This window comes from Anguilla rostrata, chromosome 6 (genome assembly GCF_018555375.3).
Source record: "Anguilla rostrata isolate EN2019 chromosome 6, ASM1855537v3, whole genome shotgun sequence".
NCBI lineage: Eukaryota > Metazoa > Chordata > Actinopteri > Anguilliformes > Anguillidae > Anguilla > Anguilla rostrata.
This window is the reverse complement of record NC_057938.1, coordinates 51,327,211-51,354,946: the sequence shown is the minus strand read 5'-3', so window position 1 is coordinate 51,354,946 and position 27,736 is coordinate 51,327,211. Positions and strand designations below refer to the sequence as shown.

General features: G+C 42.5%; 1 protein-coding gene across 1 annotated transcript in view; it reads right to left on the bottom strand.

Annotated features, from left to right (window-relative positions):
* Nucleotides 1-253: 253 nt before the first annotated feature.
* The window catches only part of nbas (NBAS subunit of NRZ tethering complex), a 178,911-nt gene continuing 151,428 nt past the window's right edge, over nucleotides 254-27,736 (bottom strand). Inside the window, exons 51-53 of the mRNA XM_064340412.1 lie at nucleotides 25,064-25,220; nucleotides 24,038-24,169; nucleotides 254-1,390 (exon numbers count right to left, since the gene is read on the bottom strand). Coding sequence (XP_064196482.1) covers nucleotides 1,115-1,390; nucleotides 24,038-24,169; nucleotides 25,064-25,220 — 565 coding nt within the window. The 3' untranslated portion in view covers nucleotides 254-1,114. The remainder of the gene's footprint in view (nucleotides 1,391-24,037; nucleotides 24,170-25,063; nucleotides 25,221-27,736) is intronic.

Here is a 27,736-nt window from a genome sequence, read left to right as displayed (position 1 = left end):
ACACACACACATATACATACACGCGCACACACACACATATATATTTTAGAAACATTAATGTTCCCTTCAGAACAATGAACCTAGTATACATGTTTTAAATGGAGGGGTAACTCCAAAGAGAAACAAGGAGGAGTTAAAAAAGGAGGAGATTCACAACTTGGAATCCAATCCGAAGGTGAAACCATCATGTGTTCTCAGCAATAAAAATACGCATGCTTCTGGAACTGAGAACAAGAGACACTACGAAAAATAGTTTTAGTGCATCTTTATATCTTTATTATTATTATTATTATTATTATTATAACAGAATATACCGTTACCAGTACTACATCACCAGCCCTGTGTGATTTAAACCTTTCCATGCATAATTATAGCCCTATTAAAATGCTACCATAATGGAGGTTTTAAATAGCCACTTGGCATTGAGGCAGCTGCAGGGAATAATTTGTTTAAAACAAAGAACAGGAAAAAAAGGTTAATCGATCTACTGTACAACATACCCAGAGCTGTCACGGACCTGCATATATATAAACTCACAGCAACCTTCAAGCTTTTCAATTACCGTTATGCTTTAATGATTACCCACTGTGACACAGTACCATAACAAACTGCAGACAGCTGTAGAGTTGTATGGGAAAAACAAATGGGCTGCACTTTCTATGAATGCTCCTTCATAAGAGCTCTATAACTCCAGTATAAGCACTGTATAACACGTTCATAAGCACTACACAGACATTCATAAATACTTAACTGCAACTAGGAATACAGCACGAGTCACTCAGGTATTTACCTGGCAATGCCACGCGCTGCATAGGTACAGACACAACACCTCCCATTTACAGCTACTGACATAAGCATTGTTTATAATATGTTTATAACGGGCTTATGAAGGTGTTATGCACTGCTTATAAAGAAGTTGTACACCTCTTAAGAAAGCATGCGCAAAATGTGTTATGTTAATCATATGCTATGACTAAGGAGTCAGTTTGTGGAGTGGCACTAGGGCACTGTCTCTTATTTAAGGGTGAGCAGGAAGAATTGGGGACAAATGTCCCGGCTGCGACTCTGCTTCTGATTGGCCGCCTGGCGAGGCCACGCCCCCTCCCCCGCTCGGTCACAGCCATCGCCTGACGACGGCGAGCGCGCTGTTGAAGGTGAACTGGCCCTGGTGGGTGCCCCTGTGGGCCAGCAGCAGCGACCCCGCCTCCGCCGGGCGCCCGGCAGCCCTCATCTCGCGGCACACCTCCTCCACGTCCCACCCCTTCTCCTGGTGGTGGGCCAGGAGGTGCTCCGCCAGCCGCGGGTAGAACGCCGTCCCCACGCATCGGATCAGGAGCCCCGCGTCCAGGAGCAGGGCCAGAAGCTCCTCGTCGCAGTTCGACTCGTCCACCTGGAAGAGACGGCCACCGGTTAACCCTCTATGGAGTAAAGTAAAAGCGTCTGCTAAATAAATGCAATGCAATGTAATATCACAACTGTGTTATTAGAATGTTCTCTACCCTTTAGTTTAAGGTTGTGAGGTCACAAATATGCGATTGGAATGTTTGGAACTGAACATTCTATTGCTGATGTCACAATCGCTACTGGTAACTGAAAGCAATGGGGTTCTGGAACACTGATGTACTGTAGAATGTTGAAAAAAAAGCATTCCAAAGACCCTACTCTTCAAAGGGTTAAACACCTCAGGTGGATCCACCAGCCCTGCAGCCTCAGGAAAAAACAAAGAAAAATAAAATTAAAAATGCACTATTCCCCCAAACACAGCCCCGCTTTAATGCTATGGGCGCGTGTTTATGGTGTGCTTTGTCCGTTCACGTCAGCAAAATATTCAACACTGACACGTATCGTTTGCTTCCTTGTGCGCCTTCCAGAGTTAAAAATTACAACGTCCAAACTCAGAGCGCACGTCTGTCCTCAAACCGCAGACCGGACACTGAGGGCTGCGGGCAGGCGGCGTTTAACGGACGCCGCGGCACGCTGCGGGTTAGCTGGCACGACGCTTGCGTCAGCAGCTCCGAGGCATAGTTTCCCATCTTCCACCAATCGCGGCCCTTCGTTGTTCATGAATATTCATGAAGGCGCAGCCTCCAGAGGAGGCAGGCTCCGCGCCCCCGAGCGAGACATCCCGGCTTAACTGCCGCAGTAAAACGGGCGTCTGTTTAAAAGGCCCGAGTAAAAACGCAAGCAGAGCAGGCCTCCCAGAACGGGGCCCTTCTGCCGGCCGAATCGCTAACGCGCTAATGCAACAACGAACATCGCCGGCGCTGCACTCGCGCTCTTCGTCACAGAGACTCTGTGTGACGCGCGCCGCGGTTAGCGGACGTTCTCAGAGACATGCCGTAGACGCTTTGTGCGGTGCAGCGCCATCGTCAATTATCCAAGAACGAGGACGGCTAACGAGAAAAGCGAAGCGTCTGTAAATTGAATGCGAAGATGTCTGCCCACGTCTAAGAATAAAGGTCGTCTTACCTGCGCGGGTCTGTTTCTTTCTCCCCCCCCCACCCTCCCGTACGCAGCCGGGAGGTGAAGTCACGCGTCGCCGTTTAGCTGCGTAGGCGGGAGACATTAGAACACGTAAACGCACTCGCTCTATCAATCAGCTGTTTCCAGGGGCGACGGGACCGCGCGGCGGCGTTTCCCCGGCGACCCGACCCGAGTTCGGCCGCGGCACGCCGCTAATCCTGCGCCGACCGGCGGCAGCATCAACGGACCCGAACGCTCCCTCAGGACCTGCAGTTTTGTGCCATAGTTCTTTTTTGGGGGGGGGGGGGGGGGCTTTTCTACATGAATAATTTGTGCAAGTTAGGTAATCAATTATATGCTATATTTGATTGAATGCATTGCTGACGGCACACGATACCTTGTGATGTTTTTCATATATAGCGCACGGACACAGACAGACGCACACAAACACACACACAAACACACACACACACACACACACAACACAACACAACACAACACAAACACAAACACAAACACAAACACAAACACAACACAACACAACACACACACACACACACACACACACACACACACACACCACACACACACACACACACAACACACACACACGAATGAACAACAACACCAAAGAACCAACCCTGGAGGTAGGTGATAGCGGCTGTGGGTAATGTGTGCGCGTGCTGTGTATATGTGTGTGTGTGTATAGTGTGCGTGTTGTGATATGTGTGTGTGTGAGTATATGTGTGCGCGTGTATGTGTATATGTGTGTGTGTGAGTATATGTGTGCGTGTGTGTGTGTGTGCATGTGTGTGTGTGTATGTGTGCTTGTGTGTGTGTGTATGTGTGCCTGTATACACCGATGTGACTGATCCCCATGTCTCTTTCTTTATCGAACAGGAGGCATCCGGGACCCATGTCTCTATCTATCTAACAAGAGGCATCCGGGACCGGGGCCCCCTGGGGGTTTGCGGAGAAGTGTGGAAAGGGAGATGAAAGCAGGCGGAGCCGACGGTAGAAAAACCCGCGCTTCTGTGGGCCCGCGTGACGCGACGCCACACAACTGCCTCCTGATGTGCTTCTGCTCAAAACGCACCTTTGCACAAACATCCAGCTTCGACTGGCGTGCGTTTCCACCGCGTTCGAGTCCACGGAACAGCTCGCGTTTCAGCCGCGCCGCGCGCTCTGGTCTGGAAGCGTTTCCGGATGTGCGCGCGCGGGTCTCCGGGGCAACACAGAGCCCCACACACAGGACGGGAGACCCGGGAGTGACATCGAGCGAAAACGTTTGTTCTGCGGCAGCAGAGGCGGAGATAGCGGCTCGGAGCATTCTCATCACAAACTCGTGATTTCCGATAACAGGCTCCGGCAATTTCAGCTCTAATCCTGCTGCTTCAGAGAAAGCACTGCAGAGAAATGAAACTGTGACCTGTGAGCACAAAGCCATTACAGCAAACATACATACATATATACATACATACATATATATACACACTCATACATACATACATACACATATACACACACTCATACATACATACATACATACAGACACATACTCATACACACACATGAATACATACATACATACATACCCAATACATACATACACACACACACACATACATACATACACACATACATACAGACATACACACACACATGCATACATACACACATACAGTACATGCATACATACATACATACATAATACACAACGTAAATCAGCAAAAAGCAAAAGCAGGACTCTTTACCTATGCAGAAATAACACAGCTATACCAGGATAAACTCGACGGTGTGATCAAACTGAGCTGTGTGTGCAGAGGCCTTCATACCTTGCTTTGCAGAATGTCCCTCAAACTTAATCGCGTTTCAAATCTTCTATTCAAGGACACGACTGAAAGCATTTTGTTAAACGTAAAAAATCGCCATCGACTGGAATACGAGTCAAAGGAGTGGATGTGATATTAAAGGTGTGGGCGTGTGTACTTTGTGTGTGTACTGTACGTACAGTATGCACATATGCATGTATGCGTATTAAAAGGCAGCTTAGGCAGGTGGTAGAGAGTTCTCTTCATCGTGTTCCTACAGACCTTCCCGAGGTTTATAAAAAGCCACACTGCATGCGGCTTATATTAAAAGCGTAGCCCACAGAGAGGCCACACGGTCCACCTAACAGTCATCAGACATTTGAGTGCTTTCATGCAAAGAGTACATAAAGGACAGGAAATCCGTGACTCGCGCTGTCAAATTTGCGAAAAGTCAGGAATTTAGCGGTGCGGCTACGTCCCTAGCGTATACCGCACTCGAAGCGTTCTGGGGACGGAACGGAGGCAGAAAGCACCCAGAGCCTTATCACCACCACCACACCGGGAACACGCAAACACGTCGAAGCGTCTGAAGGGATTTTCCACACGTCACCTCCAGTTGAGTAATGACTGGAGGCTGACTAATTAACGCGTGTGAACGCGGTGTTCCGACCCGAAATCTCCGGGAATATGCTTGCGCAGCAAGGAGGGAGGAAATTAAGCCTGCTACGCAGAAATGGGTCACTTTTAGGCGCTTGCATAGATCTGCTGGAAAAAAAAGTTACGCCGACAAGTCAAGTCATTTCGGATGTCATTTTGCTTGTTATCCAAGTCAAATGGATAGCACAACTGTAGCACAACATTACAGCACATCTAGAGTACAGAGGACTGAGCCAGGGTTTAGCCACCATGTATTCAGACTCAACAGGTCTCTCTTTTGACTGGAGAGCGCCACCTGTTGGAGGGTTAAAACCCGGTTGTAATCCTCTGAGCTGTAATGTTTACTATGCTCCAGGTGAGCGGGTTTTCGGGGGGGTGACCCACGGGGAAAGGTCGGGCCCGTTCGCCCCCTCTCAGGCTGAACCCTACGCGGCAGCCCAGATCTGTTGCGTGATCCATCTCAGCCGCGAAGCTCGGCCGGTCCGTTGCGTCGCGTTCTGCGGGGGAGACGGTACGATCGAGCCCGCTCCCGCGCGGTCCGCCTCCTGCCCATGCAAATTAGCGCGCATCGGTCCCGCCCACGCCGATGATTTACCTCCAGGAAACGCGGCCCTGGATGAAAGGAAGCCTTTCGCGGCGACCGCGCGCAATTAAGGGGAAGCGCTCAGAACTCTGGCGGTAAAGGGCGGTGGGGAGTGTGGGTACGTCTCCTTGGTGTGTCGGGCGCAGGGCGGGAGATTCGGGCTCGACCGAACGCAAGAATCGCATAAACCTTCGCGAGAGCCCTGTTGCCACGGCGCTAGACGGAGGGCGATTAATAATTCATGAGGTCGGCTTCCCCGGCCTGAAGGGAGCACTGGAGCTGAAGAGCGAGTCTCGGGCATTAACGGGCGGATTTGTGAGACACAGTTATTTGCATGGTTTGAGAATCACAGTGGATCATGCAAAATGCCTGCGTGGTCCCGCAATATACCTTTGGTTCACAGGTTATTATGATGCCATATGCAAAAAGGCAGTGTATGTGGCGATTGTGAAACACAGTGTTCACCGAGCCAGGGGAACTCACATTCAAAGACCACTGTTCTGCGGTGGCAATTTGGTTGAAATGAATATTTTAGGAGGCCTGGCTGTAAATTGCTACATTGTACATTCTGTATGGCCAAACAATCTCAAAGGCTCACAGAATGAGATGCAACAGCTCAAGTCTGTTTTCAGGAACGTCTACAGGAAACAGAAAGCCTATACAATCTATATGGAAAGTCTGATTCCTCAACCTGTCAACAGGCACCCACCACCACCCCCCATAATCCGAGCCAGAAAAGCTTTGAATCATCTTTTACAGCGAAACAGCATCACTTCCATGACATTTCAACCCGATAATAAAATGTGCACCGCGTTCCATTCCCAGCATCCTCGCTTCTGAATCCGGTAGAGCTCGAGCGAGCTGGCATTTCGCCCCTTTCCCCACACGGTTTCCCACCGAAAGCTGGCACCCTTTTGCCCGAGGCCCGGCCCGTACCCATTTTCCGGGTCGTTCCGCCCGCCTGAACGGTGGCGGAGGCCAAAGCCTCCCGCTAACAGGTCGCGCGGTCGAATGTAAAGTAAAACGCGGCCTGTGAGCTCGCCCACTCGGTGAAACTTGGGGGGGGGGGGGGCGTGAAGTGTGTCCGAACATGTACGCATGAGGGGGGAAAAAATGAGCCTAAACGATTTTTATTACTGGAGGAAGTGTTGAATATTCTAGACGCACTCAACAGACCCAGAAGAGCATTTCAAGTTGATGGCATTTGTTCTTTTGTTTTTTTTTTTTTCTTTTGGGCGAATCGTTGGAGTTGAGTTGAGCGCTACTCACCAAAGAGAGAAAGGTGACTGTGAGCGCCCGTACCCGACGATACAAAAAAAACGCAGGGAATCTCGCTTTTCGTTTTCATTACCGAGCGAGCGCGCATTCATCGGCCCCCGAACAAAACCGGACTGAGATTAAACGCGTTGCGGAAGGACGGGTTCCGCGGTTAATGCGTTCTGTTTAGCATGAGAACTGCTGTTAGGGCCGTCGCGAGGAAAATGCTCTCCCCACTTTGAGCCGGAACTCAAAGTGATGGCCAGGCCTCAATAAAAAAGAAAAAAAAAAGAAAGAAAAAAAGAAGGAAAAAAAAAAAAAAAAAATGAGTATGAAAGTGACTGAGCCCTGGGAAATGAGAGATGACGACTCATCTTGAGAACGGGCATCGGTGGGCACTTCCTGTGCGAGGGCGATACAACAGGAGACGTTTTTTTTCTCTTCTCCCTCCTTCATTTTACCGATGGTTGCCAGCAGCGGATCATTTCAAGTGCAAATTCTTGTAAGCGAAGGGGAAGCTAACTTCATAAACATCCTTTTAATTAGGTCCGGCAGCGGTAATTGGTGCGGTCTAACGATGACGGTTTCCTCACCGCGCGCGGCGGCTAATCGGATACCGCGACCGCGAAGCAGTCCCATGCGCCAAAAAAAATAAAAAAGCAAATGCCCTCCCCAGGGAGAAGAGCTTTGGATCCGATCACACGCCTCCTGAGACCGACGGCTTTAATATCGCAATAATTCGCAGCATTACATTACATTACAGGCATTTAGCAGACGCTCTTATCCAGAGCGACGTACAACAAGTGCATCAGTTCAAGGTGCAGAAGTGCAGAAAAACACACTAGAGTGAAGTAAAGATCGTAGTGCCAGAAGTGACCACATAGCTCAGGACTCCAGCCTGTGTCCGAACAGATGGATTGCACCTTATAACGGAAAGCAAAGGAAAGTAAAAGGAAGGAAAAAAAATAAATAAAAGAAAGTCTGGGTCATGTTCTCTTCCTGCAGTTTCCATAGTTTTCCCCGTTTTCCCCAGGGATTTCTATTTTGAGCTTGTTTGCCATCAGTCCGTTACAGAACAGACGCGTTCGAAAATACAATATAGATGCTCTGTTTCCAGGGCGACGTACGTGTGTGTGTGTGCGCGGCGCGAAACAACAAACAAACGGTGAGGCAGACAAGAGTCAGTCAAGAAAAGGCTAATCGTTTACACGGTGGAATATATCACATGCGTGCTGCTCTGCGAGGGGGGGGCAGAAGACCGCTGAAAACAATGGTTTCGATAATGGGCGCCATTCGCTGCTTAGTTCGCCCCGCGCTCCGTGATGCTTCTGGACGTCCGGTGACGAGCTGGCGAACGGGGGGGACGTCGTTATTCACAATCAAGCCTCTCGGCGAATTCGGAAGAACGCGCTTAATTAGAATTAACCGCTCGCGTACGGTAGGCCATAAATTATTTATCAGCTGCTTGACTTTCATCATTTAAAAAATGGCGACGCTCGCGGGAGCGTGAAATACGGCTTCTTCCACACGTGTTTGTGCTTTTAACGCCACAAAAAAAAAAAATGATGTCCAGTGGGGGAAGAAAAACACAAAAAAGAGGGAAAAAATGGACAGGGGGTTGAGGGCTTGAACGAAAAGGGGGCAGGTAAAGCACTGAGGGGTTTCCAAGGCGACACAGTTCTCGTGCTCACGCTGTGCTGTGCACCTGTGTTGCCGTGCGCCGTGTCTGACTGACTGTGGGTACAGTACACAGAGGATGGGGACGCACTCCTCCGACCTCCTCGGGCATTTCAAACGCATCAGAAATGTCCCTTTCAGAGTTCCCCAGCAGAGCTCTGTGCCCAGACAGCGGAACGAACACTACTTCCACTTCCTTATCTGAACCGGGGCAGCGGCACCACACACAAACCGTTAGCGCGCGGGAACCTGTCCAAGCAGGAAAGTGTCTCTTTTATATGCGCGAGGTACGCATTTATAACACACCGATGACCCCAGCTTTTACCAGCTGAACTCTGTCAGAGGTTTCCCACCAATTAACAGCGAGGCGCCCTGAAATCTGTCGTCTCTTTCCTTGCACTTAGTTTTAATGGTGTCTTAGTCATTTCCCTGCAAACTAGGCCGGACTGTTCAACTTCTCGCACTGGAGTGCTTTGTAATATTGAAAACTAAAACAAGGAAGAGTTCACCTGCCTGTATGACAGGAGCGTTCAAAATAAAACCTGCAACTTTATTAGCTTGGCAGCCAAAGTAGACCACAAGCTGAGCAAGCTGAGCAACAGTGCTCAGCGCGTGATGTGCCGATAGCACGTTAGCGCTAGCAGTGAAGCCAGCTGGCTAACGCTAACGTTATGATTATGCCCCCGGGAGCCTAGCCAGAACTGCCGCCCTCCCAGAGGCCAGAGAGGCTGAAGTGCTGTGACTGCCTGTTTGCCCAAAAGACTTTTTACTGACCAATGAGGTGTGTGGTTACCCTGGCAACCTAAGCTCTCCCTCCCTGGGTGAAAACATAAAATGCCCCATCATTCCCAAATATTATCATGTTGTATTGGGTGGTACTGTTAGTGTTTCCCCAAAAAATCCTAAAGACAATTTCCTGTTTGTCGTCTCACACAAAGTTGCAATGAGATCTGCGTCCTTGGTCATGGTGAGGAATCGAACCCCTACCCCCACCGGGGGGGGGGTCAATACATGGGTTGAGGTTTCAGCCGCCAGAGGGACTATGTCACACGCTCTCTCCCTGAAACGCTTTTTAAAAAACGTCCCTCCCAGGTAAACGCCCGGACTCGTGTCCTTCCTCTCCTCTCTCTCCCTCCTCTCCCTTCCTCGCCTCTCTAGCGCGTTCCCGCCGCTCGCGTCGTCACGGTGACACCTCCGCTCATTAATATTCAGGCGGGAAAAATCGTTGCTATGTATCCGGTACGCCCCTAAACCTGTGAACAGCGATCGGCAGGCAGCCCATTCATTTTGTTCAACAACCCCCCCCCCCCTATCTGTGCCATCTTGGCGTCCCATTATTCATGCTAATTTTGCTGCCCCCCCCCCCCCTTCCCCCCAAAACAAAACAACAAGAACTACAACAACAACAACAAAAAACCGTGCCATGCACTCTTTCACTCTGTTGTGCTATAAATTCATTTCAGGGAGAGAAGACATGAAATGTCTGAACTGGAAAACTTCTCACTTCTGTCTGCATACGAGTTTGTGAGTGTGTATGTGTGCATGTGCGCCTGCACAGGTATGTGTGTGAATCTGTGTGCGCGCGTGAGCAAGATTGCACCTTCAATAACATTATGGATGTTTTGAAAGGTGAATCGGGCAAACAGAATCAAACCATTACTAATGTCTGCACCAGAATTTCAAGTGCATATGTGCTCTACAGTACAAGCAGGCGAATACACACACCACTTTAATTATTATTAGAATGGTGTGAATAAACAAGTTCAACTCTGTGAAACCCTACGGATAACTGATAACAGTCCAGAATGATTACGCCCAGACAGGATGCATTATCATTTTTGCAAATCATTTTAAAAAGTCTAGTTTAATGAGACGATCAATGTTCCATCTCAACCCAAACGTACCACACTGAGAAAAATAATTTAACAAGCAGTTACTGAGATGAATTCAATAGAATGAAACAAATATAGCCCGTCTTCCAATGAATAAGATGTCTCAGTGCTTTCGTACAGACCACTCATGTAGTCTATAACAGGCCTAATAGGACCGACTAGTCTGATTATGAAACAGTATATGCAGACGTCTGAACACAATATCAGCCTTCCAAAGCAAAAAGAAACAAGAAAAATGAAGCGTGTCTCAGGTTGTTTTTCTTGTAAATCTGTAAAAAAAAAAAAAAAAAAAAAAAAAAGATCCGGCTGGAACAGCAGCTCATCTTTTTCCTGTACGCAATTTCCTGGCGCCATGTCGAAGTGTCCCGATAAGCTTTTCTACCGCCCGATACAGGCGCTCGACAGTTTCTCTCTCTTTTTTTATTTTCCATCTTGGTGACATTATCGTCCGGGGGCTCCAGATTTATTCACGACGGCGCGACGGCAGGACCGTAAATTCCGCGAGCTCGTCTTGGCGGACCCGACCGCGAGCAGCCAGCCAATCGGCTGGGGGCGCAGAGCGCGCCGCGGCAACGCCGAAGAGGGACCTGGCCAGATTGCAACTCCGTTGATACTGAAAGCGCGAAGCGGTGCGGCATAAATCAACTTACACGCTCGGCCGTTTCAGCATCGCCGCGGATGTGAGCGCTGCAAGGAGGCACTGCCGTGCTCCTTTAACCCTTTCAGGAGTGGGATCGCAAGTGTGCGGATTATAATGTTCTTAACTCTGAACGTTCTGATGTAACACTCGCTACTGGTAACTGAAAGCAATGGGGTTCTAGAACACTGACTTAGAATGTTGATAACATTCCAAAAAAATACCAACTCTCCAAACGGCTAAGCAAGCAAATGGCTGCACTCAACCATGCTGCCTGTTGTCTCAATACTATGCTAATCTGGGTTAAAATTGTGGAAAAACTAAGTCAAGACTGTGAATTCCATAGTACAAGTGCTAAAAAATATATTTGAGGCCTTAAAAAAAAAATGTTTTCCCTGAAAAAATATGTATATATTCCATAGCTTGTTATGGTCATAGGTACCTATACTAGTATATACAAAATTTTTGGCTCGTCCAAAATCGAAAAAGAACCAATGTCCCAACCATTCTTTAACCTGCTGAACACAGCCGTGAACTTGCCTCGACCCTCAGACTTACCGTTTTCATAACCCTAACCCTAAGTTGAGCCCTAAAACATAATTGAAGCCATAGGAACTTCTGAAAACATGTGATTACTCATTTAAAATTGTGGAAAAACTAAGTCAAGACAGTGAATTCCATAGTACAAATGCTAAAAAATATATTTGAGGCCTTAAAAAAAAATGTTTTCCCAGAAAAAATATGTATATATTCTATAGCTTGTTATGGTCATAGGTACCTATACTAGTATATACAAAATTTTTGGCTCGTCCAAAATCGAAAAAGAACCAATGTCCCAACCTTTCTTTAACCTGCTGAACACAGCCGTGAACTTGCCTCGACCCTCAGACTTACCGTTTTCATAACCCTAACCCTAAGTTGAGCCCTAAAACGTAATTGAAGCCATAGGAACTTCTGAAAACATGTGATTACTCATTTAAAATTGTGGAAAAACTAAGTCAAGACAGTGAATTCCATAGTACAAATGCTAAAAAATATATTTGAGGCCTTAAAAAAAAAATGTTTTCCCAGAAAAAATATGTATATATTCCATAGCTTGGTATGGTATTAGGTACCTATACTAGTATATACAAAATTTTTGGCTCGTCCAAAATCGAAAAAGAACCAATGTCCCAACCTTTCTTTAACCTGCTGAACACAGCCGTGAACTTGCCTCGACCCTCAGACTTACCGTTTTCATAACCCTAACCCTAAGTTGAGCCCTAAAACGTAATTGAAGCCATAGGAACTTCTGAAAACATGTGATTACTCATTTAAAATTGTGGAAAAACTAAGTCAAGACTGTGAATTCCATAGTACAAATGCTAAAAAATATATTTGAGGCCTTAAAAAAAAAAATGTTTTCCCAGAAAAAATATGTATATATTCCATAGCTTGTTATGGTCATAGGTACCTATACTAGTATATACAAAATTTTTGGCTCGTCCAAAATCGAAAAAGAACCAATGTCCCAACCATTCTTTAACCTGCTGAACACAGCCGTGAACTTGCCTCGAACCTCAGACTTATCGTTTTCATAACCCTAACCCTAAGTTGAGCCCTAAAACGTAATTGAAGCCATAGGAACTTCTGAAAACATGTGATTACTCATTTAAAATTGTGGAAAAACTAAGTCAAGACTGTGAATTCCATAGTACAAATGCTAAAAAATATATTTGAGGCCTTAAAAAAAAAATGTTTTCCCTGAAAAAATATGTATATATTCCATAGCTTGTTATGGTAATAGGTACCTATACTAGTATATACAAAATTTTTGGCTCGTCCAAAATCGAAAAAGAACCAATGTCCCAACCTTTCTTTAACCTGCTGAACACAGCCGTGAACTTGCCTCGACCCTCAGACTTACCGTTTTCATAACCCTAACCCTAAGTTGAGCCCTAAAACATAATTGAAGCCATAGGAACTTCTGAAAACATGTGATTACTCATGTAAAATTGTGGAAAAACTAAGTCAAGACAGTGAATTCCAAGTACAAATGCTAAAAAATTATTGTAGGCCTTAAAAAAAAATGTTTTCCCAGAAAAAATATGTATATATTCTATAGCTTGTTATGGTCATAGGTACCTATACTAGTATATACAAAATTTTTGGCTCGTCCAAAATCGAAAAAGAACCAATGTCCCAACCTTTCTTTAACCTGCTGAACACAGCCGTGAACTTGCCTCGACCCTCAGACTTACCGTTTTCATAACCCTAACCCTAAGTTGAGCCCTAAAACGTAATTGAAGCCATAGGAACTTCTGAAAACATGTGATTACTCATTTAAAATTGTGGAAAAACTAAGTCAAGACTGTGAATTCCATAGTACAAATGCTAAAAAATATTTGAGGCCTTAAAAAAAAAATGTTTTCCCAGAAAAAATATGTATATATTCCATAGCTTGTTATGGTCATAGGTACCTATACTAGTATATACAAAATTTTTGGCTCGTCCAAAATCGAAAAAGAACCAATGTCCCAACCTTTCTTTAACCTGCTGAACACAGCCGTGAATATGCCTCGACCCTCAGACTTACCGTTTTCATAACCCTAACCCTAAGTTGAGCCCTAAAACGTAATTGAAGCCATAGGAACTTCTGAAAACATGTGATTACTCATTTAAAATTGTGGAAATACTAAGTCAAGACAGTGAATTCCAAAGTACAAATGCTAAAAAATATATTTGAGGCCTTAAAAAAAAAATGTTTTCCCAGAAAAAATATGTATATATTCTATAGCTTGTTATGGTCATAGGTACCTATACTAGTATATACAAAATTTTTGGCTCGTCCAAAATCGAAAAAGAACCAATGTCCCAACCTTTCTTTAACCTGCTGAACACAGCCGTGAACTTGCCTCGACCCTCAGACTTACCGTTTTCATAACCCTAACCCTAAGTTGAGCCCTAAAACGTAATTGAAGCCATAGGAACTTCTGAAAACATGTGATTACTCATTTAAAATTGTGGAAAAACTAAGTCAAGACTGTGAATTCCATAGTACAAATGCGAAAAAATATATGAGATGCCTTACAAAAAAAATGTTTTCCCTGAAAAAATATGTATATATTCCATAGCTTGTTATGGTCATAGGTACCTATACTAGTATATACAAAATTTTTGGCTCGTCCAAAATCGAAAAAGAACCAATGTCCCAACCATTCTTTAACCTGCTGAACACAGCCGTGAACTTGCCTCGACCCTCAGACTTATCGTTTTCATAACCCTAACCCTAAGTTGAGCCCTAAAACGTAATTGAAGCCATAGGAACTTCTGAAAACATGTGATTACTCATTTAAAATTGTGGAAAAACTAAGTCAAGACTGTGAATTCCATAGTACAAATGCTAAAAAATATATTTCAGCCCATAAAAAAAAAAATGTGTTCCCTGAAAAAATATGTATATATTCCTATCTTGTTATGGTCATAGGTACCTATACTAGTATATACAAAATTTTTGGCACGTCCAAAATCAAAAAAGAACCAATCTCCCAACCTTTCTTTAACCTGCTGAACACACCGTGAACTTGCTCGACTTCAGACCTACCTAGTTAACCCCAAACCTAAGTTGAAGCCTAGAACAAAATTGAAGCCATAGAATTTGGAAAACATGTGATTACTCATTTAAAATTAGTGAAAATAAGCTCAAAACAATGTGATTCCATAGTAACAAATGTATAACAGATAATTGAGGCCTTAATAAACATGTTTTCCAGAAAAAATATGTATATATTCATAGCTTTTATGGTATAGGTACCTATAACTAGTATATACAAAATTTCTTAGCTCTTCTAAATCGAAAGAACCAATGTCCCAACTTCTTCACCTGCTGAACAAGCGTGAACTTCCTCGACCTCAACCCTACGTTCCTAACCCTAACCCTAAGTCTAGACCTAAAACGTATTACATTTAAATGGAACTTCGTAAAGATGGATATCCATTTACAATTTGGAAAACTAAGTCAATGAGGAATTCCATAGTACAAAATGCCAAAAAATATTATTTTCATGGCCTTAAAAAAAAATGTTTTCCCAGAAAAATATGTATATATTACATGCTTGTTATGGTCATAGGTACCTATACTAGCTATATCACAAAATTTTTGACTCGTCCAAAACCGAAAAAGAACCAATGTCCCAACCTTTCTTTAACCTGCTGAACACAGCCGTGAACTTGCCTCAAACCTAGACTTACGTTCATAAACCCTAACCCTAAGTTGAGCCTAAAATAATTGAAGCCATAGAACTTCTGAAACATGTGATTACTCATTTAAAATTGTGGAAAAACTAAGTCAAGACGTGAATTCCATAGTACAAATGCTAAAAAATATATTTAGGCCTTAAAAAAAATGTTTTCCCGAAAAATATGTATATATTCCATAGCTTGTTATGGTCATAGGTACCTATACTAGTATATACCAAAATTTTTGGCCGCAAAATCGAAAAGAACCAATGTCCCAACCTTCTTTAACCTGTGAACACACCTAGACTTGACCTCAACAGATTACAAGGTTTAACTTATACTCCTAAGTTGAGCCCTAAAACGTAATTAAGCCATAGAACTCTGAAAACATTGATTACTCATTTAAAATTGTGGAAAAATAAAGTCAAGACTGTGAATTCATAGTACAAATGCTAAAAATATATTTGAGGCCTTACAAAAATGCCCTGAAAAATATGATATATTCCATAGCTTGTTATGGTAATAGGTAACTATACTAGTATATACAAAATTTTTGGCTTCAAAACGAAAGAACCAATGTCCCAACCTATCTTTAACCTGCTGAACACAGCCGTGAACTTGCTCGACTTCTAAGACTTACGTTTCAAACCCTAACCTAAGTTGAGCCCTAAAACTAATTAGCCATAGGAACTTCTGAAAACATGTGATTACTCATTTAAAAGGGAAAACTAGTCAAGACAGTAATTCCATAGTACAAATGCTAAAAATATATTTGAGGCCTAAAAAAAAATGTTTTCCGAAAAATATGTTATATTCTATAGCTTGTATGGATAGTACCTATACTATATATACAAAATTTTGCTCGCAAAATCAAAAACCAATGTCCCACCTTTTTAACCTGCTGAACAGCCTGAACTTGCTCACTGAAGTTTCTAACCTAACCGTTGAGCCTAAAATTGAACCATAGGAACTTGAACATGTGATTACCATTTAAAATGGGAAAAAAGTCAAGACGTGATCCATAGTACAAATGCAAAAATATTTGAGGCTTAAAAAAGTTTCGAAAATGTATATATTATAGCTTGTTATGTCATAGGTACATATAGTAAAATTTTGGCTCTCAAAATCAAAAACAATGTCCCAACCTTTTAACTGCTGAACAAGGTGAACTTGCCTGACTGACTACTTCTAACCAACCCAAGTTGAGCCTAAAAAATGAAGCCATAGGAACCTGAAAACAGGATTACTCATTTCTAAGTCAAGACTGTGAATTCCATAGTACAAATGCTAAAAATATATTTGAGGCCTTAAAAAAAAATGTTTTCCCAGAAAAATATGTATATATTCCATAGGGTTGTTATGGTCATAGGTACCTATACTAGTATATACAAAATTTTTGGCTCGTCCAAAATCGAAAAAGAACCAATGTCCCAACCATTCTTTAACCTGCTGAACACAGCCGTGAACTTGCCTCAACCTCAGACTTATCGCTTTCATAACCCTAACCCTAAGTTGAGCCCTAAACGTAATTGAAGCCATAGGAACTTCTGAAAACATGTGATTACTCATTTAAAATTGGGAAAACTAAGTCAAGACTGTGAATTCCATAGTACAAATGCTAAAAATATATTTGAGGCCTTAAAAAAATGTTTTCCCCGAAAAAATATGTATATATTCCATAGTTTGTTATGGTATAGGTACCTATACTAGTATATACAAAATTTTTGGCTCGGCTCCAAAATCGAAAAGAACCAATGTCCCAACCATTTTTTTAACCTGCTGAACACAGCCGTAACTTGCCTCGACCTCAGACTTATCGTTTACAACCCTAACCCTAAGTTGAGCCCAAAACGAATTGAAGCCATAGGAACTTCTGAAAACATGTGATTACTCATTTAACCCAATGAAAAAAAAAAAAAAAAAAAAAAAAAAAAAAAAAAAAAAAAAAAAAAAAAAAAAAAAAAAAAAAAAAAAAAAAAAAAAAAAAAAAAAAAAAAAAAAAAAAAAAAAAAAAAAAAAAAAAAAAAAAAAAAAAAAAAAAAAAAAAAAAAAAAAAAAAAAAAAAAAAAAAAAAAAAAAAAAAAAAAAAAAAAAAAAAAAAAAAAAAAAAAAAAAAAAAAAAAAAAAAAAAAAAAAAAAAAAAAAAAAAAAAAAAAAAAAAAAAAAAAAAAAAAAAAAAAAAAAAAAAAAAAAAAAAAAAAAAAAAAAAAAAAAAAAAAAAAAAAAAAAAAAAAAAAAAAAAAAAAAAAAAAAAAAAAAAAAAAAAAAAAAAAAAAAAAAAAAAAAAAAAAAAAAAAAAAAAAAAAAAAAAAAAAAAAAAAAAAAAAAAAAAAAAAAAAAAAAAAAAAAAAAAAAAAAAAAAAAAAAAAAAAAAAAAAAAAAAAAAAAAAAAAAAAAAAAAAAAAAAAAAAAAAAAAAAAAAAAAAAAAAAAAAAAAAAAAAAAAAAAAAAAAAAAAAAAAAAAAAAAAAAAAAAAAAAAAAAAAAAAAAAAAAAAAAAAAAAAAAAAAAAAAAAAAAAAAAAAAAAAAAAAAAAAAAAAAAAAAAAAAAAAAAAAAAAAAAAAAAAAAAAAAAAAAAAAAAAAAAAAAAAAAAAAAAAAAAAAAAAAAAAAAAAAAAAAAAAAAAAAAAAAAAAAAAAAAAAAAAAAAAAAAAAAAAAAAAAAAAAAAAAAAAAAAAAAAAAAAAAAAAAAAAAAAAAAAAAAAAAAAAAAAAAAAAAAAAAAAAAAAAAAAAAAAAAAAAAAAAAAAAAAAAAAAAAAAAAAAAAAAAAAAAAAAAAAAAAAAAAAAAAAAAAAAAAAAAAAAAAAAAAAAAAAAAAAAAAAAAAAAAAAAAAAAAAAAAAAAAAAAAAAAAAAAAAAAAACCCCCCCCCCCCCCCCCCCCCCCCCCCCCCCCCCCCCCCCCCCCCCCCCCCCCCCCCCCCCCCCCCCCCCCCCCCCCCCCCCCCCCCCCCCCCCCCCCCCCCCCCCCCCCCCCCCCCCCCCCCCCCCCCCCCCCCCCCCCCCCCCCCCCCCCCCCCCCCCCCCCCCCCCCCCCCCCCCCCCCCCCCCCCCCCCCCCCCCCCCCCCCCCCCCCCCCCCCCCCCCCCCCCCCCCCCCCCCCCCCCCCCCCCCCCCCCCCCCCCCCCCCCCCCCCCCCCCCCCCCCCCCCCCCCCCCCCCCCCCCCCCCCCCCCCCCCCCCCCCCCCCCCCCCCCCCCCCCCCCCCCCCCCCCCCCCCCCCCCCCCCCCCCCCCCCCCCCCCCCCCCCCCCCCCCCCCCCCCCCCCCCCCCCCCCCCCCCCCCCCCCCCCCCCCCCCCCCCCCCCCCCCCCCCCCCCCCCCCCCCCCCCCCCCCCCCCCCCCCCCCCCCCCCCCCCCCCCCCCCCCCCCCCCCCCCCCCCCCCCCCCCCCCCCCAAGTTGAGCCTAAAACGTAATTGAAGCCATAGGAACTTTGAACATGACTCACTTAATTTAAACCTAACCAAGTGAGTCAACTATACAAATCTAAAAATTATTGACTAAAAAAAATTTGAAAATAGTAATTATTTATAGTAATGTAAAAATATTTAGTAAAAAAAATTTTTCCCCAGAAAATGAAATCCATGCTAATTCTTTATCCAACAGTAAATTGCCTCTCCAAAATCAAAGACCAATCCCAACCCTATTACCCTAAAAGTGAACTTGTGACTTCTAACTTGTTCTAACTAAAATAGTTGAACTAAAACGTAATTCCATAGAACTAAAAATTACTCATTAAAATGTGAAACAAAAATGAATTCCATAGTAAAATGTAAAAATTATTAGGCTAAAAATTTTCAAAATTTTTTTCCAAGCGAAAAGACAAGGTCCAACTTTTAAAATTGCTGCAAACGAAGAACCATGCCAACCTTCTTTAACCCAACCAATAGCCCTGAACTTTAACCTAGACTTGCATAATACCCTAAATTGGAAAACTAATCAAGATGGAATTCTGAAAACAATATATTTAAAATTTGAAAATATCAGAATAATTATATCAAATGTAATTATAGGCCTTACTAAAAAAAATTTTCCTGAAAAATGAAAAAACCAATTCAATTTAACCTAACAGTAACTTTCTGCTCTCAAATCAAAACCATGCCCAATTAACCTCTAAAACAGCGTGAACTTGCTCTAAACAGATTATCAAATTGCAAAACCAAAAGTCAAGACTGTGAATTCCATAGTACAAATGCTAAAAAATATATTTGAGGCCTTAAAAAAAATGTTTTCCTGAAAAATATGTATATATTCTATAGCTTGTTATGGTCATAGGTACCTATACTAGTATATACAAAATTTTTGGCTCGTCAAAATCGAAAAAGAACCAATGTCCCAACCTTTCTTTAACCTGCTGAACACAGCCGTGAACTTGCCTCGACCTCAGACTTACCGTTTTCATAACCCTAACCCTAAGTTGAGCCCTAAAACGTAATTGAAGCCATAGGAACTTCTGAAACATGTGATTACTCATTTAAAATTGTGGAAAACTAAGTCAAGACAGTGAATTCCATAGTACAAATGCTAAAAATATATTTGAGGCCTTAAAAAAAAATGTTTTCCAGAAAAAATATGTATATATTCCATAGCTTGTTATGGTCATAGGTACCTATACTAGTATATACAAAATTTTTGGCTCTCCAAAATCGAAAAAGAACCAATGTCCCAACCTTTCTTTAACCTGCTGAACACAGCCGTGAACTTGCCTCGACCCTCAGACTTACCGTTTTCATAACCCTAACCCTAAGTTGAGCCCTAAAACGTAATTGAAGCCATAGGAACTTCTGAAAACATGTGATTACTCATTAAAAATTGTGGAAAAACTAAGTCAAGACAGTGAATTCCATAGTACAAATGCTAAAAAATATATTTGAGGCCTTAAAAAAAATGTTTTCCCAGAAAAAAATGTATATATTCCAAGCTTGTTATGGTCATAGGTACCTATACTAGTATATACAAAATTTTTGGCTCGTCCAAAATCGAAAAAGAACCAATGTCCCAACCATTCTTTAACCTGCTGAACACAGCCGTGAACTTGCCTCGAACCTCAGACTTATCGTTTTCATAACCCTAACCCTAAGTTGAGCCCTAAAACGTAATTGAAGCCATAGGAACTTCTGAAAACATGTGATTACTCATTTAAAATTGTGGAAAAACTAAGTCAAGACTGTGAATTCCATAGTACAAATGCTAAAAAATATATTTGAGGCCTTAAAAAAAAAATGTTTTCCCAGAAAAAATATGTATATATTCCATAGCTTGTTATGGTCATAGGTACCTATACTAGTATATACAAAATTTTTGGCTCGTCCAAAATCGAAAAAGAACCAATGTCCCAACCTTTCTTTAACCTGCTGAACACAGCCGTGAACTTGCCTCGACCCTCAGACTTACCGTTTTCATAACCCTAACCCTAAGTTGAGCCCTAAAACATAATTGAAGCCATAGGAACTTCTGAAAACATGTGATTACTCATTTAAAATTGTGGAAAAACTAAGTCAAGACAGTGAATTCCATAGTACAAATGCTAAAAAATATATTTGAGGCCTTAAAAAAAAATGTTTTCCCAGAAAAAATATGTATATATTCCATAGCTTGTTATGGTCATAGGTACCTATACTAGTATATACAAAATTTTTGGCTCGTCCAAAATCGAAAAAGAACCAATGTCCCAACCTTTCTTTAACCTGCTGAACACAGCCGTGAACTTGCCTCGACCCTCAGACTTACCGTTTTCATAACCCTAACCCTAAGTTGAGCCCTAAAACGTAATTGAAGCCATAGGAACTTCTGAAAACATGTGATTACTCATTAAAAATTGTGGAAAAACTAAGTCAAGACAGTGAATTCCATAGTACAAATGCTAAAAAATATATTTGAGGCCTTAAAAAAAAATGTTTTCCCAGAAAAAAAATGTATATATTCCACAGCTTGTTATGGTCATAGGTACCTATACTAGTATATACAAAATTTTTGGCTCGTCCAAAATCGAAAAAGAACCAATGTCCCAACCATTCTTTAACTTGCTGAACACAGCCGTGAACTTGCCTCGACCCTCAGACTTATCGTTTTCATAACCCTAACCCTAAGTTGAGCCCTAAAACGTAATTGAAGCCATAGGAACTTCTGAAAACATGTGATTACTCATTTAAAATTGTGGAAAAACTAAGTCAAGACAGTGAATTCCATAGTACAAATGCTAAAAAATATATTTGAGGCCTAAATATATTGAAAAAAAATGTTTTCCCAGAAAAAATATGTATATATTCTATAGCTTGTTATGGTCATAGGTACCTATACTAGTATATACAAAATTTTTGGCTCGTCCAAAATCGAAAAAGAACTAATGTCCCAACCTTTCTTTAACCTGCTGAACACAGCCGTGAACTTGCTCGACCCTCAGACTTACCGTTTTCATAACCCTAACCCTAAGTTGAGCCCTAAAACGTAATTGAAGCCATAGGAACTTCTGAAAACATGTGATTACTCATTTAAAATTGTGGAAAAACTAAGTCAAGACAGTGAATTCCATAGTACAAATGCTAAAAAATATACTTGAGGCCTTAAAAAAAAATGTTTTCCCAGAAAAAATATGTATATATTCTATAGCTTGTTATGGTCATAGGTACCTATACTAGTATATACAAAATTTTTGGCTCGTCCAAAATCGAAAAAGAACCAATGTCCCAACCTTTCTTTAACCTGCTGAACACAGCCGTGAACTTGCCTCGACCCTCAGACTTATCGTTTTCATAACCCTAACCTAAGTTGAGCCCTAAACGTAATTGCAATCTCAAACTGCACTTTGAATGCACCAACAGCCAGAGGAGGTGCCCTACCCACCCCAGGTTCCGCAAAACCATATCCCCCCCAGTGGATATTCCTTGCCTCACTGCCTAGCCTTCTATTATTGGGCCATTCAGAAAAGTGAAAGTTAATGTGCGTAGTGAAATGAACTACGGAAACGGTGATGAGATTTAAATTGGATTTGTTAAGCCATCAACATGCGAAAGGTGCGTCTTATGAAAGTAAACAAAAAAATGACTCACCCACAGAAGAAATTAAGTACGCTTCGTGCGATGCCACAGATTAAGAGCTGATTATTATGCACATCACCAAAAGGAAAACCTATATTATTTTACAACTTAGCGCTTTGATTAAAATGGAACTCTAATTAAGGCCAGAACAATCGCTCGATTCTCATAATGGCCAATCGTAATTCCATACTGGAAATGCAGTCAGCGATAAACGGTTATATTGCAGATGCCGTAATGGTGCGAGTGCAGCGAACCATCTGACACATTTATTAGTATCAAGATAGAAATGAACACGCTCACTCGTTCTGTTCGCGTCCACCTAACGCTATAATCTATCGCTACCTTCAACTCCACGTGGGATTTTATATTCCAGTACATGCACAGCACATGCCATGATTTCTGAAATGATTTGCATTATTGATAAAAATCCAGCATGTGACGGTTCAGTTGGAGAGACCGTATGACAGTGATCTTTAACACCCAAATGATCCCCGGCCATGTAAACAATTCAAGCGTTTAATATTTACGTTTACAACGCGGTGACGAGAAGCAGCCTTGATTAAAAAGAGAAAGTCGATCTGCATCTCTGCATTTTAGTTTGAAAAGGGGCTTTACGCGAACGTAGCGTTATGTAATTGCAGGCATTGTATGCACTTACTAAATGAACTGACCGTACGTATTTCAGTAATTGTGAAATACATGAATGCATTTATTAAGATTGGGTATATATGTTAGATAGCAAATAAAAAGATTTTAAGAAATTTCATAATGATATGCATTTTGATAAGCTGTGTTAGTAGCTTGATATTTACACATGAGATAAAAAGCTCTTTCGCGCGGAAACAGCTTGTAAGAGAAATCTCATTTTTTGCAAAGGTGACTAGCATTCAGCTGATCCTTTAACCTACGTTATAAGCAGTTAAAAGAATGAGCACATGTTGTTCGAAAATATTTTGATTGACTTTTAAGTACGTTGAACTCTGTGCTGAAATATTTAACTTGGAATATTTTAATATTTAATTTGAAATATAAAACACTCAATTTGGAATGCTTTGACCAGTTTGGGAAATTAAGCAATTAAAGGGTACATCTGAATTTTGGGCCATAAGCTATGTTAAGCATACTAATAAAAAGCATTTTTAATGCATCGAAAGTCCGATTTAAAACTCCCTTAATGCAAAGTTTTAAAATAAAGCAGTGATTAAAAAGGGAAGCTGAATTCATTTACATTATTTCTGTAGCTATGTCTGCTTTCCAGGTTTTCCCAGCCTTGTAAGGACCTCATGCAGGAAAGGGACAATTGCGAGGCTCCGCCCATGTCTAGCAGCCTACTGACCAATTAGGTTTAACACACTGAATGAGCCCAGCAGAGGAAATGGCCTATTGTTGTTGTTTTTAATACGTTCCTGTCCTGCAGACAGGTCTCCTATTAGTCTGCTGTCATCAGATAATTTCCCCCTCCGCACCCGTTTCCAGCTGAATAGCAAACCCCTGTTTCATTTGGGGGTTGTCAGTGACACAGCTTCATCGTCGTTTTTTTCTCCTTTTCTTTCCTTTCCTTTCACGGTTTTGTTGCTTCCTCCTCCCTAAACCGGCTGCCTGTAGTGGTGGAACACGGGGTGTGGACACGCCCCCCCCCCCCCGATACGCCCCGGGGGCCCGCTCGCGAGAGGGCAGAACGCCGCGTTCCCCCCACAGTTCGCCGATGGGGTAGCCCGCCGGAGGACTGTCCCCCTTCGCTGCGCGTGGGTTTTTTTGGTGGGAGGGGCGCGCTAAGAGACCGACGGCGTTCAGGAGCGAGACCCACCTTGTCGACGCCTCTTATCCGGTCCAGGGCGAGCGCGGTCAGCTGCTCGTCGCCGCTCTCGGTCATCAGCTTCAGGGCCGGGAGCAGGAGCCCGGCCTGCTGCAGGAGGAGGCCCGAAATCTCCCTGACGCACTGGAGGGGGGAGAGAGACCCGCGCGTTAGAGAGGGGGGTGGCGGGATGGGGCGGGGGGGGACAATGCAAACGCGACAATCAGACACGCGACACCTGCACTCTCGTGCCACCTGTGGCGTTTTAGTGGGTCTTAATGGGCCAGGTGACCTGGCGCACGAAGGGGGGGGGGGGGGGTGAGGGGAAACTGTCACTCCCCCCAAGCCCCCTCCTCCTCATATGGTCTGCAGAGAGGCTTTAACCACAGAGGATTGGCTAACCGACCTCACGCACCACAGAAATGAAACACACTGCAACACGCTCCAAATATGAGGCCTTTCTGGAAAACATCTTTCACAGCGATGTTTATTTAAAAAAAAAGAAAAATTCAAATATTTGAAAGTGGCAATTTGTATTGTTTGTATATTCACCGACACATTGTTAAATGTTAAAATCCCGTCTGTCTGGGCTCCTACGCAGCAGGAGCTAAAAAGCTCAATTTAAGGGCGTTCGGAATAACAATAAAAGGTGCAAATTACAGCTGCGTAAACAAGTGAGATTGATGTGGAGTAACAAAAGGGGATATAAAAAAAGAAAGAATCCAAACTGCCTGTTGAAACGTATGCTGCACCAGGTTCATCTTTTGGCTCGAGCATCTTATAACAGCACGGCAGTCAACTTTTACTCACAGCACATCCCCCCAGTTTTTGGCCTTATGTACGTCACTCTGAACAAGCGCTTCCCCTAAATGTGAATATATTCCCTATATGTTTTAATAATATTTGCATGACCCTTATTTAAAAAATAGTGGTGTTAGTCCCCTTGTATGGAAAGGTGCTCTATAAATAGAGCTTATTGTTATTAATATTAGTGTAATGGGTAACGGACACACTGAAGGGGCTGTGATGGGCGTGTACCTCGACAGGCAGCTTGTGTTTGGTTGACTGGAGGGAGCGGCACATGCTCAGGACTTCTCTGCCAACGTCGACGACGCCGTCGCCATCGCCGCCCGTCCCGTGGAGCGACAAGATGGCGCGGGTCAGCTTCACCCACGGGTTCTCCGCCGAGGCGTCACTGCGAACGACAAGGGAAGGGCGTCGTCATGGGAAACCGGGCGGGCGTCGTCATGGGAAACCGGACAGATGTCGTCATGGGAAACCGGATGGGCGTCGTCATGGGAAACCGGACGGGCGTCGTCATGGGAAACCGGATGGGCTAGCGAGCGCCCGCCGCGGATCCATCCCGAGCCCGTTAGCGCGTGCGCTTTCATCGTGCTAACGTGCGCAGAAGAGCTCTCCCTCTCTCTCTGGGCTGCAGCGCACGAACGCTTCAGGTCTCCGATCCCCAAGGGGCTATTCGCCATTTCTAAACAACGCCGGCAAGGCAACATATTTGTTTACTGCAAGCAAAGAGAAATTCACAGATGCACGTGTTATCTAAACGTTACATTGTGACCCAGTGCATAAAAATCACAGGCATTCCTTCAGAACACGAGTAGTGTTTATAGTGAGGGAGAAGAATTAAATCAATGCTGAGCTAAAATTCAACTGCACATCTTCATTACACATGTCTACAAAGAGCTTTAAAAAATAGAAAGCCTCAATACTGCCAACTCATACATGTTTAAAACACATCAGCTGTACCTGGAAGAAAATTGGAGGTGTTTTTGTGAAGCTACGGCAACTTGTATCAGGTATATCAATTTTTAATCTGTATCAATTTTATATCCATGACAAGGTATGCTACAGATCAGAAAATGTACTATTACATCTTATACCACAAAGAAAGACTTTCTTAAGAGCAGGGCAGCAAATATTTTAAGCTGAGTCATCAACGTTGTAAAAAGCAACTCGAAGTGACTAAATTAAATCACGGTGAAACACACAGAAATCAGTCTCCGAGCCCGAACAGGCAAAGAAAATGTCAGCGGGACGTGTTTGCAAATCTGGGAAATCATCAAAAAACAAACACACAAACCAAAAAAAAGAAGGTTCTGTAATCTGCCTGTCGATTACATTTCTGCTGGGGTCAGCGGGAATCCCCGTAAACTTCAATTTAACTGAACACGGACACCGTCGACCCCCCAAGTCACAAATGGGATACAGTGCGCTTTAGCTACGCTATATTTTTTTAATTCTATTTTATTATTTATATATTTCGCAATGAGCACGGGCCAATGGAGGGAAGCTTTGGTGACACTGGCTTCTTCAGCGTATCAGGTGCAGGAGGGGATCAATCAGATGCATCGGCTAATCAATTAATTGAGATTAATCCCTTAAATTATCTTCAGTGCAAAAACACTGAAAGAAAATTAAGGAGCTCTTACCTGAGTAACTATAATGTCTTCCCTAGTCAGGAGGTACTGCAGACTCTGGGGGGGTGGGGGGGGTGGGGGTAGTCTGTCTCGGGGTTGCTAGTCTGTCTCGGTTCATCATTCCTGCCAAGCAGCTCTCCTCTCTTTATTTGGGTTGGTCCAATTTTAAGTGACCCAGACAACGACTCTCTTCATATTGCATTCAGACAGTTTCTGTCCTTCTTTATAATAATAATAATAATGATGGTAATGGCTTGTCTCAAACTCAAAGCACTTTTCAGCGATGAGGGGGAAACTCCTCATACTGCTCCTGTACGACAGGTGCACTCAAGTGGGTCTGGTGTCAAGAATTTTGACTTTCAACAAACTTCTTTGTATAGCGCGTGCTTTTTTTTTTTGAGGGGTTGTTTTTCTGGTTGTTTGAGCATTAGAGAGAGAGCTTTGTCCTTAATATGTGGTCAAAAAGCCATCGATCGCAAAGCTCGAGGCTTTTTCAAGAGCGGCCTCCGAAAGATTCACACCTTTTTTTTTTTTTTTTTTTTGTTGACCAGGTTCAGTGCATCAGATTGCCGTTTGAAATACTAGCCCACCGCGCTATAGATCAAGTGCACAAGGTCACCGTCCGCGGGTCGTATTTCACGAACACACCCCGACTCCCGTCAGACCGACTCCACGGGTCCAGGATGGATGCGGGAACATGGGACAAAACGCCACACGGGACAAACTACTAACGACGTACAGCACCAAAGAGAGAACCAAACCTCCATTTTGAAACAAAAAATGAAATACAGCAACGACAACAAGGAGGAAATCAGAGGCCGTGTTTTCACGCGACTGTGTTTGTCCGGAGACAAACATCCACACAAACCTAAAACGTGATTCGGGACCTCCGGTTGATTAAGTGGGGAACGTATTCGAGCGCAACCAGCCTGCAGTTTGTTTTTTTTAGCCGCCGTTCTTTGAACGAGAGAACGCTCACGCACGCCGGGAACGAATCTGTGCGCGAACGGGGGCCGTCAGCCGCGAAGAAAAATACATTAAAAAAACGCAGAAAACCGTAAAAATCCCGCGATGACTCAGGCAGCCTTAATTTGTCGAGAAGAAGAGGCCCTTTTTTAGCGCTCAATCTTACGGTGTGAAAAGCAACTGAAATGCGGACTGACAGTCGCCTGCAGCAGCCAGCAGCAGATCAAAAACACCGCACACAATGAATCTCATCTAAAACACACTGTTGTTGAAATAATCATATAATTTTTACCCTGGGTATTGTGGGGAG